General features: G+C 34.6%; 2 protein-coding genes across 6 annotated transcripts; both read left to right on the top strand.

Annotated features, from left to right (window-relative positions):
- Positions 1-2,450: 2,450 nt before the first annotated feature.
- LOC106420841 (rab3 GTPase-activating protein catalytic subunit) lies at positions 2,451-6,940 on the top strand. 3 transcript variants are annotated; one of them, XM_013861700.3, is made up of 14 exons: positions 2,451-2,694; positions 2,975-3,024; positions 3,304-3,513; positions 3,639-3,736; positions 3,828-4,021; positions 4,113-4,294; positions 4,483-4,827; positions 4,902-4,966; positions 5,195-5,243; positions 5,327-5,462; positions 5,597-5,681; positions 5,772-5,841; positions 6,139-6,279; positions 6,416-6,940. In XM_013861700.3, exons 3-14 carry the CDS (start codon positions 3,448-3,450, stop codon positions 6,776-6,778), a joined length of 1,794 nt encoding a protein of 597 aa, XP_013717154.2. In that variant the 5' UTR covers positions 2,451-2,694; positions 2,975-3,024; positions 3,304-3,447; the 3' UTR covers positions 6,779-6,940. The 3 variants fall into 3 exon arrangements, with proteins under 3 accessions (XP_013717154.2, XP_048603116.1, XP_048603117.1); XM_048747159.1 differs by having other exon boundaries at positions 3,201-3,513; XM_048747160.1 differs by having other exon boundaries at positions 3,201-3,526.
- Positions 6,941-7,044: 104 nt separating this feature from the next.
- Positions 7,045-10,559, top strand: LOC106421000 (dihydrolipoyllysine-residue succinyltransferase component of 2-oxoglutarate dehydrogenase complex 1, mitochondrial). 3 transcript variants are annotated; one of them, XM_013861844.3, is made up of 15 exons: positions 7,045-7,218; positions 7,430-7,505; positions 7,572-7,649; positions 7,779-7,833; positions 7,922-7,940; positions 8,046-8,116; positions 8,372-8,446; positions 8,553-8,608; positions 8,727-8,771; positions 8,851-9,108; positions 9,226-9,320; positions 9,419-9,509; positions 9,597-9,707; positions 9,817-10,011; positions 10,101-10,559. In XM_013861844.3, exons 2-15 carry the CDS (start codon positions 7,446-7,448, stop codon positions 10,290-10,292), a joined length of 1,401 nt encoding a protein of 466 aa, XP_013717298.1. In that variant the 5' UTR covers positions 7,045-7,218; positions 7,430-7,445; the 3' UTR covers positions 10,293-10,559. The 3 variants fall into 3 exon arrangements, with proteins under 3 accessions (XP_013717298.1, XP_013717299.1, XP_048603118.1); XM_013861845.3 differs by having other exon boundaries at positions 7,055-7,218; positions 8,049-8,116; XM_048747161.1 differs by lacking the exon at positions 7,045-7,218 and having other exon boundaries at positions 7,412-7,505.
- The last annotated feature ends 942 nt before the right edge of the window (positions 10,560-11,501 follow it).

Below are 11,501 nucleotides of genomic sequence, written 5' to 3'. Positions count from 1 at the left end.
TATAATTAAAAAATAATCATTTTTAATTAAAATAACTATTTTTAATATAATTAATATTACCCGCGGGTTTGGCGGATTACCCGCGGGTTTTGGCGGGGCGGGTGCGGATATAAAAGTTTTTGTTTGCGGGTTATGCGGGTCGAATTTTTGAATCGAAAAAATGATTCTACCCGCGGCGGGGCGGGGCGGGTCGGGGCGGGTTGACCCGCGAACCCAGCACTAGTTTCGATTCGGTTCGGTTTTTTTCCGTATTTTGGTTAGTAAAATATAACTACTATTCTAAATCCATATTTACTTTGACTTTAGTCTTTCACATACTTTTGAAAGATTTCAACTGGACAACTAAATTGATCAGCCAATCTTGTTGTTTTAAATCATTAGTATATATATATATATATATATATATATATATATATATATATTATTTAGTTTGAATATTTATTAAATAAAAATTCATATGCGTTATATTTTATGATCATTTGTAACTTATTATAAAAAAAAAAATAATCTATTGATCACAAAATTTTCAGAGTGAGAATCTTCAAATTTTTAATAATATATAGACGTTTTGAAAAATTCAAAATATAAATGTTTTTATTATATATTTAATGTGATTTTTTTAATATCTTTTAATAATATAAAATTAAAAAAAGAACTAAGATACCAAAATTGTTATCAAATATTTATTATTCATAATAATTAATTTTCATATATACGTTAATCATATTAGGTAATTTCGTAGCTTCTAATTAAGGAAAGTGCAAAAATAATATTTGGTAGATTATTTATCAATTTGAATATTCGATAGTTAGTTTAATAAAAAATATAATGTAAGTTAAGATGGACCAACCTATTTTTTTTTAAGAATAGTATATTTTATATAGTCATTTATTAAATGAGAATTTATAATCATACACTTCTATGATCATTCATATCGTTTTATAACTGAATATTTAAATCATCGATAACAAAATTTTCAATGTGAAATCTTTAATAAGTTTATAATTTATAAATGTTTTTGAAAATTCATTGAAAGTTTTAATATTAAAATATTTATGTAATCTTATGGTATATAGTTTAATCTATATATATATATATATATGTTTTATTATTAAATGATATTTTTTACTCATATGGTTTTAAAATCATGTGTATCTTCTTATAATATTAAATAAAAGTTCATATTAATACAATTTTATGATCATTTGTAACTTATTATGACAAAAACAATAATCTATTGATCACAAAATTTTAAGAGTGGTGATCTTCAAATTTCTAATAATTTATAGACGTTTTGAAAAATTCAAAATATAACATATAAAAAATATAAATGTTTTTATTATATATTTAATGTGATTTTTAATATCTTTTAATAATATAAAAATTTTAAAAAGAACTAAGATACAAAAATTGTTATCAAATATTTATTATTCATAATAATTAATTTTCACATATATGTTAATCATATTAGGTTATTTCGTAGCTTTTATTTAAGGAAAGTGCAAAACATTTTTTGGTACGTTATTTATCAATTCTATAGTTAGTTTAATAAAAATTGTAATATAAGTTAAGATGGACCAACCTATTTTTCTAAGAATAGTATATTTTATATAGTTATTTATTAAATAAGAATTTATAATCATACGGTTCTATGATCATTCATATCATTTTATAACAAAATATTTAAATCATCGATAACAAAATTTTCAATCTGAAATATTTAATAAGTTTATAATTTATAAATGTTCTTGAAAATTCATTGAAACTTTTAATATTAAAATATTTATGTAATCCTATGGTATATAGTGTTTAGTCTATATATATATATTTATTTTATTATTAAATGATATTTTTTACTCATATGGTTTTAAAATCATGTGTATCTTCTTATAATAAAAATGTTAAACCATTGATCATTAATTTTTAACATAATAATTTTAATAGTTTTAGTCATTTATTGTCGTTTTAAAAAATTCAAAATATAACATATACGAAAAAATCTAAATTTTACTTTTATAGCTAATTTGATTGTTTAATTTATTTTAATAATATAAAATTAAACAAAAAAATGATGGAGGAGACATAAATTGTTATCAAATCTTTATTATTAAAATCATTAATTGTCATATATATATTAGTCATTTATGGTAATTCCGTAGGTTTGATTTAAGGAAAGAAAATAACATATCATATCATTATATCATATAGTTTGACCAACTTATGTATCTAACAACATATAAAAATCGAATGTGGACCTACTTATTTTTCAATTGAATGTAATTAACTACCTAATTGAGTGCCACCTATGCATTGGGATCTATTTTAATTAATACAAAATTGAGGTTACATCTTTTCAAATGTTCGGATTCAATACAATTTATTAGGTAATGCAAAAACATTACTCTTCTTATCTCATTTTTGGTTAACATTTAAATATTCACGAGTGTCTTGTTAATTCGCCTGCTTTCTCTTGCAAAATATCTCCTCGTTAATCGATTCTCACCTTCTTCTGTCTTCTTCATCTCATTTTCCTCAAAAATCATTCAATGCCGCGTCGTTGACAACAAGGCGCAACTCTCCTTTAACTTAATGGATGCGGCGCCGCCGTCGTCCTTGGTCTCCAAAGCTAGAACCGCCTTCAATTCCGCCGCTGCTAAAGCGAGCGCGTCTTCACTGATCTCAAATCCGATCCAGGTATAATCTCTCTCTCTCTCTCCCTCTCTTCCCTTAGCTTCCGCTTCAGTGTACTTAATCTCCCATTTACTAAAATTTGACTGATGCAACGACGTTTTATCGCTCGACCTCTGATTTTATCCATTTTCCTCGTTTTGATTGAATCATAATTCTATTTTGGGTTCTCTCTATTGTGTCAAAACTAAATTCTATTTCGGTGTTCTTGTTTTTGTTGTTGTTGGTGATATTCATTTGAGTGTTTTTTTTTTTTATTATTTTCCTATAATTGGTATCGTTGAAGAGGAGGAGGAGGAGCAGCAGCAATCAACCAGGAATGATAATGACTCTAAGGTAACACAATTATGAAATCATCATCTTCTTGGGCTATATGTATAGACTAAGAAGAAGATTCAAGATTATAACATTTCAAATATTTTGACATTTATTTGAATTTCTAGTAAGCTTACTCACTTTCTTGCGCACCACCCTCTGTAGTCACATTGATCTTATTTTCTTTGTGATCATAGGAGATTGTTATAAAGCATTTCATGATGAAGTGGGATGCTATGTGAGTATTGTGCATAGATACACATTCTTTTAGTTCATGCTAATGGGAAATGTTGGGCACATGAGGAGAATGGAGTGAAGCCTGAGGGATGGAGAGCTGCACATATTAGGAAAAAGAAAGAGTGGCAAAATAAACTGAGAAACTTAAGAATCGGGAGGAAAGAAGTTGTCGAAGAAGATAAAGAGAAAGCTGAGGAGGATTCAGCCATGGCTCTTCCTTTCTACGACCATAATTTATACATTCTTAAAGCTAAGCAAGAGCAAGAAGCCAAGGTATAATAAAATGGTCTGTCTACCTTTTGGGAGAGCTTTTGTTGCTACATTCATTGCCAAAACATGCCATTTGTTTGCTTCTCCGCTTTTAGATGATTGAGTTTTCTTCTGATGGCGAATTTTAGGCATCTGATGTTGGCTACTTGTTAGAATCTCTAAAAACTGTTGATGTGAAGAGTATTCCTCGAGCATCCATTGTGAAGCAGCTGGCTACAGCTATTGAGTGAGTATTATTGATACATGAGTTTTTGTTTAGATCTTCATGTAGTTTTATTGCTAAGATAGAGATTTTTTCCCTCTTCCTTTTTTCCCAGAGCGGGAAAAAGGGCTACGACTGTGAAAGACTTTGTTGCATCGTCTGGAAGTTCATCACCAGTGAAGGAGAGGGGGGCCTTGAACCTCTCTGCGGTGAAATCACTGGTTCTTGGTGAAAAAGAGGATAAAGTTGGTTTTGATTCAGGAGACGAGGAAAAACTTGTTTGTCTAGTAAATGCCTTGTTTAATGTTGGTAGGTTTTGCCTTACACGATAAAAGTTTTCTTCATCAAACTATGTTCCAGTTACTGCTATATGTTTTTAAGTTTGTCAAATTATTTACAGAAAGTAACTTCCTCATCAGAATGATTGTCTCTGATCTGGGGTCTCCTACCAGAAGAGCCTCTTTCGCAAAAGATCTTCATGCTGCTCCCCCTTGTAGCTTTGTTGTTAAGCTTGCTGAAGTGATTGGAAGTTTTACAACACCAAGGAGAATGGCTTTATTCTGGTGCAGGGTTGTTGATGAAGTAAGCTGTTGTATTGCAAAATCTTTGGCTTTAAAATATCATTCTTACCTTCTCCGCACTTATAGTATGATTTACATATGGATTAAGATTAGTGGATAGATCACTCTTTTGGTACATTTTCCTTGAATAAGCCACCGCAACATACCGTAGCTCATTGATAACCTCTCTCAAATTATCGACATCTGCAGTTGAGGAGATTTTGGAAAGAAGAGAAACAGATACCGTGGATACCGCTGGACGAGAATCCAGATTTAAAAAGTTGCCTACTTCACCAATGGTTGCAGGTTATAAACTGCTGTCTTGCCAAAAAAGCACGCCGGGTAGCTGCTTCTGAAGCATTAGATGCTGTACTGAGGCAAGCCAGTTCAGCCAACGAAGAGTCGTACGTTTCAGAAGCAACAGGTTCTCCGGTTTCTCTTTTGTATGCTAAAAGTAGTACGGGAGAACTAATTCTCCGGCTGGGCGTATATCATCAAGTTGAGAACTTAACAATGTTGGAAACTGGTGAGCCTGTGTATGCCCCAGTAACACAGGTTTGTAACTTTCTTCGTAGTTTATTAGCTATCTTTATCTCTTATGTCCCTAGTGTTAATTCATATCCTTGTAGGAGGGTCCGCTATTGACAGAAGATCTTATTAAAGAAACAGAGGAACTAGTATTGCGGAGAGGGAGGTTAGTGCAATTGAATACTTATTTAAAGTCATACGCCATAGCTCTTTTCTATGGGTTGTAAAACTTAATCGATCTGCTTTTATATCCTGAGTTTAAACATTGTGAAATGGAAAACACTAGACATTTGATCTGGTTTAGTAATGTCTATTTCACTCATAAGCATATCAGAACATTTTCAAATATCCAATTGTTTTGATGGATTGGATTGTTGTCTTTCTTATGGCTCAGCATGGGAGCTGGGTGTTCTCAACTCTTGTCTGACATGCAGGCTTTCAAGGTGGTTGTTTAAAAGTGAATAATCTTAGCGATGAGATGTTTGGAGTCTAGTGTTCATATTAGATTTGTGTTTGCTTATCTTAGGCAGCAAATCCTGGTTGTATTTTGGAAGATTTTGTGAGATGGCATTCTCCTTCAGACTGGACTGAGAATGATACCTCTTCTGGAGATGACTCTTCTCCCCTACGAGGTCAATTAAGTACCAGGATGCAAAAAGAAGGTTCGACCTTTTAACCTGTTCTTCGTTCTCATACGATTTACCAGTGTCTCAGTTCTCTTTGTGTGGTTAAACCATAATATGTAATCTTTCAAGTCTTGCTCTGAACTATCTTTGCAACTTTTATATGATATTAGGTAATTTATGGCGTGAGCTGTGGGAAACAGCTAAACCACTGCCTGCTGTTAAACAAACTCCTCTCTATGATGAAGATTTAGCTGTGTAAGTGTCAATAACATACCAAATTATACATTGTGGTTAGTGGATCATGTGTTTGATCACTCATGGTATCTCTCACAAAATCTGTAACAGAGAAGGAATTTTGAATTCTTTGGAAGACATTCCAGCTGCTGAATTATTCGAGCAACTGTTTGTTTCTCTTGTAAGTTTCCCCCATCAAATCGCATCCTTTCTTTTATTTTTTTTGTCTTTGTAAAATTGTAAGGTCACAGTGCAGCCTGGTCTAGAAGAAGTGTCTTCAGTTCGTATGCATAATTTACATAAGTAGAGTGATTGATGTAAAACTCCACAATTCACCCAGATAATAAACCATAATAAACTCCGCTAGTTTATCTCTCTACGCGATAACCATTTTTCCTTGTTTTTTTTGCTAATTTCCTGATGTTTTTATTATATAATTTTAGCTATAAAGAGATTGGGATGGTTATAAAATGTACAGGTTGCCCTGGGATTTGTAATGGTGGAGGCAGTAGTAGCCACAAACGAAGACTTGACAAAGCTTTTCTTCGAATGCAAGGAGTATGTAGTGGCGATTTGCCATGGAGGCGCATGCACTGATAAGCTTGATGATCTCTGCCAGGTAAACCTTGTGCAAATGTCTGGAAATCTCATAATATTGATAGACTTAAAAGAATTTGACAACAAAAGTAAAAGGCATGTGGATATGAAGCATCATGATCACTAATCATACATTTGGATTGTTTTGTCTTTGGTAGGTGTATGAAACCGTGGAAACAATGTTAAAACGTCCAGAAGAAGTGTTGAGATCAATGAAGCAGACGACAGAGGAGTCGCCATCAAGCGGGAACGAAACAAAACGGCGGTTCAAGAGGCTTGGTTTCATCTTCCGTGGTAAAGAAGGAAGCCAGAAAAGAGTTCCATCAGAAACCGAACATAAGAGTAGGGAACCGAGCCCGCGCCAATCATTTTCAAGTCTTTTTGATGGGAAGTCGTCTCTGTTTGCAAAGAAACCTCCTAGACCTGATAAATGGGACTCTTATCTGACAATCCTTTTCATATATTTATTTCATTTGTTCCTTTTTGAGTCATTTCTCAATAGTTTTTGTTCATGGTTTTAGGCTTGATCAATTGGTTGGTAACTGTAAATTCAAACATTTGTTAGATGGGAACTTGAATTTGATGAAATGAAAATGTATAAGATTGTGAAAAGTGAGAAGTCTTTCTGTAAGACGTCACTGTGTTTGAAAAGTGAGTGACTAATCAATTTGTTTTTGGTAGTATTATGGGCCCATGGGCCGGTTTGTGTTAATGAAACGTCAGCGTTTTATGCATTCTCTCTGTTAATAATACTTCACACCGTTGATCCGAATATTCAATTCATTTAATGTGGATATATTCATTTTCATCAGAAAAGGGAAAATGACACGTGGAAGAATCCAGTGAAGTTGCCATATTCATCTTGAGAATTGCTCAAAGCTCAGAAAAGTCACACGAGTCCTCTCTCTCTCGTTGAGTTTGTGGGAACGAACCCTAGCTTTCTCATTCCGCGTTAAAGTTGGTAATCATTCGATCTCTCTCTCTCTTTCTCCAGTGTTCTTGATCCATTTTTATTGATGAGATTTGCGTGAAAATCTTCAACGGACCGATTACGAATCTGAGCATTTTTTGTTTGTTTGAAAAAAGTACGACAAAATGGAATTGGCGTTATGATTAGAGTGTTGAATCTCACCGATTTGATTTGATTTGATTTTGTAAAAAAACAATAACAGAGATTCGGCGGGAGCGATGATGTTGCGTGCTGTCATAAGGAGAGCTTCCACTCGAGGAGGAGGCTCTTCTGCTTCGGTGAGTCTTCCTTAGATTCGTTCCATGTTATTGTGAGATATTGATTGATCTCTCTCTCTATTTCAGGGATTGGGGAAATCGCTGCAATCTTCTCGTGTTGTAGCGTCAACAACACAAAGCTTTCATTCTCTTGCTGCAACGCAGGTACGCCTTTCTTCGATGACTCCGTCCAGATTATGTTTTGTAGTTTGGGGAAATATCACTTGATGATCTCTATGCATGTGAACTTTTGTTTCTTCGATGACCAAGCTAAGTGTTGTTTGAATTACACAGACTCTGGTGCCTCGTGGAACCGATGCTCGTAGCTTCCATCATCGTTCTTGTCCAGGTTTTTATTACTGAACCTTTGTTGTTGCGATTCTTTTTTGCTAGTTTTTAAGGCTCTTTGATTTAACAAATTCTTCTCTTATTTGCAGGGTGTTCAGAGTGCTCAAGGTTAGCAGCCTCAGTTTTGTCTTGTTAAACCATAGTATTAAAATCTCTTACATTTCTTGTACTTTCTACCTTACAAAATTTAATATTCATGTGTGTGTGGTGTAGTAGGACTGTTTTCAGCAGCTTCCAAGGCACAACCCTGCAGAAATGGGTCAGGCCTTACTCATCTGATAGCGGTATGGTTGCTATAGCTCCAGATATTCTGTTACTTGTAGTTACGTTTTGTTTCCCATGTTTTGGAACTCACAGTAGCTTTAGCCAAGTGACCCTTTATAAGTGCACCACCAATGTTTGGATAGCTTATGCATATCATTAAATATTAGTTTCATTTATTAAACGTATGTCTCAAATTGGGTTTTGCTCTCTGTTGTTATGGTTGCTTCTATCTCTATGCCTTTTTGACACACTTTTTTTTGTATATGTTATTGAAGGCGATGTCGTTGAAGCTGTTGTGCCTCACATGGGTGAATCCATCACCGATGGAACCTTGGCCAACTTTCTCAAGAGTATGTTTTTCTTCGCATTTTTCATCATTGTTTTTTTCATTCCGGTGCATGTAGAGTATGTATCTAATATTTTTATTAAACGGCACTTCTTTTGTTGTTCTTGCAGAACCTGGTGACAGAGTAGAGGCTGACGAGGCTATTGCACAAATTGAAACTGACAAGGTATCAATCAATTACTTGCTTTATTATCTCCATGTTTCTTTTTTCCCCAGCAGATGTTCTTTCAGGTTTCTGGTGTAGTTTTTATAATCATTGTGTTTGATTCATTTATGTTGTATAGGTGACAATAGATATTGCTAGCCCAGCAAGCGGTGTGATCCAAGAGGTAAATTTTTGTGTCATTTATTGTTTCTAGGGTTCTTCTCCTGCGTCCATATACCTAACTACTTATTCCTTTTATGCAGTTTCTTGTCAAAGAAGGAGACACTGTAGAACCTGGAAACAAGGTAGCTATTATTTCGAAGTCTGCAGATGCTGTGTCTCATGTCGCACCCTCAGAAAAGGTAGCAGAGAAGCCTGCTGCCAAGCCTTCTCCCCCTGCCGAGGCGCCCAAAGTTGAAAGTACTAAAGTTGCGGAGAAGCCCAAGGCACCATCACCTCCACCGCCGACTAAACAGTCAGCTAAAGAACCACAGCTTCCTCCCAAGGATAGGGAAAGACGGGTATGTAAACTGCGTCATTTAGTCTTTACTTTTATGATGTCTGATCCTTTTCCCTGTGAGGGAAAAGCTATTTCCATTAGCATGATTTGATTATATGGCATCTTTACAACATTGCAGGTTCCTATGACAAGACTCCGCAAACGTGTGGCGACTAGGTTGAAAGACTCTCAAAACACTTTTGCGTTGCTAACAACGTTCAATGAAGTTGATATGTGAGTTACCGCTAAAAAGCTCATGATGATGTCTCTTATCAATATTCAATTATTACCCAACTGTTAGTTCATCAACATGGTTTTCCTTTCTCACGTAGGACAAATCTGATGAAGCTCCGATCTCAATACAAGGATGCATTTTTTGAAAAGCACGGAGTGAAGTTGGGGCTTATGTCTGGTTTTATTAAAGTACGATTGAAATTAAAAGATTTCCTTAACTAATCATCATATCAGAACTTTACGGTTGAAGTAATCTTCTTTAACCCTTTACTTCAGGCTGCTGTTAGTGCCCTCCAGGCCCAACCAGTAGTAAATGCCGTTATCGACGGAGATGACATCATTTACAGAGACTACGTAGATATCAGTATTGCTGTTGGTACCTCTAAGGTTTGTTTCTGCAATTGTCTTCGTAAAGATCCAAACACTGCATGGCAATACCATCTTAGGGTTTAGAGGTAAGGTAGTAGTAGTAATTGATCCTTTTTTCTGTGTTCAGGGTCTTGTGGTTCCAGTCATCAGAGGTGCTGACCAGATGAACTTTGCGGACATAGAGAAAACGATAAACTCTCTTGCTAAGAAGGCCAATGAAGGAACCATATCAATCGACGAGATGGCTGGAGGATCATTCACAGTATCAAATGGTGGTGTCTATGGAAGTCTCATTAGCACTCCTATTATCAACCCTCCTCAGGTTCGGTTCAATCCTCACGATACTAAAGCCTGAACAAAGGAAACTGGTTTTGTCCCCTTGCTAACGCAAAACAAATCTTTCATTTGTAGTCTGCTATTCTTGGAATGCATTCAATCGTGCAACGTCCAATGGTTGTGGGAGGAAGCGTGGTACCGAGGCCAATGATGTACGTGGCGCTGACCTATGATCATAGGCTTATTGATGGGAGAGAGGCTGTGTATTTCTTGCGCCGTATTAAGGATGTTGTGGAAGATCCTCAGAGGCTTCTTCTCGACATATGAATAAAGATCTGAGACCAGAAGAGATGGCAAGTCTCTTTGTCTTTTTTACCAGTTTCCTTTCAGGTGACCATGCAATCTGTGAAAGATACTTCGAAGGAAAAACTTTTTCTTTGGAGTTTCTTAATAGTTCTAAGAGATTTTACCGAGCAGTGAAAGCATCGGTGTATTGAGTTTTTAATTCATATACACAGTTTAAAACTTTAAACAAAATTTACATTTTTTTGGAATAATGCCACTGGTTTTTATTGGATAAAATATTTTCATGTCCGTAAATTATTTATGATGAGATTCTGTGGATAAAGCAGTCTTTTTCTGTGCTGATGGCTCGAGGTACCAGCATGGTTTGTGACTAAGACATGAATTCTCGTCTTCGCTTAAGGATCGGATAGGTGACACCTGAGATAAAGACATAACGTTCTTCGATCGGTGCTTCAGAGTTTGAAGGTTCCTTATGCTACATAGTATTTACGAGAGCCAGCTGCTTATTATCTGACGGACGCTCCGTATTTCAACAGTAAAAAAAAAGATTCGAATTGTTTAAATGTTTAAGGGTTTATGGTCTCTACACCAGCCCACTCATGCAATCCAACTGGAATGCAAGAAAGATGAAGCAAAACTTAGTTTTAAAGATGGTCTATGGTGTAGTGAGTGTATGCCAATGACACCACATCCACCTTTTCTAAAACTCAACCTTTTAAATTCTATATGTATCATTTACAAAGGCTCTTAATTATTCTAGAAAGAAACAAATATTGCCGTGTCGTGTAATAGTCTTTTCTTAATGAACTTGAAAAAGTAAAGTCATTAAAATTAAGGGATATCTCTTCGTTGAATTTGTTTGTTAGTGTAAATCTATATTGCACAAAAGTCGGAAGCTTCAAAGAAATGGTCAAAATTACAAGTGTTTTTGCGACAAAAATAGTTGATGATGCTATTGTTAAATGTGAATAAGATTAATCAATGGTGCTGCGAATATCTATTTTGGGAAAAATATCTAGTATGATTTCTTATAAGGTTTTCCTATTTCCATGTATAATGAATATAAATATAGTAAGGCTATTTCATTTCCTATGCACAAAAGAAAATATCAATATCTATTTTGGAAAAAATATAGATTGAACTGAAGTAGAATACCTCTAGATATTATTGTAAGAGTTATTTTCATATATAGACACATTATAATTTTTTATTACACTGCAGAGTAGTTTT

The sequence above is a fragment of the Brassica napus genome, chromosome C2 (assembly GCF_020379485.1).
Source record: "Brassica napus cultivar Da-Ae chromosome C2, Da-Ae, whole genome shotgun sequence".
In the NCBI taxonomy this organism is placed as follows: domain Eukaryota; kingdom Viridiplantae; phylum Streptophyta; class Magnoliopsida; order Brassicales; family Brassicaceae; genus Brassica; species Brassica napus.
The sequence above is the reverse complement of the archived record's forward strand: the minus strand, read 5'-3'. Positions and strand labels throughout refer to the sequence as shown.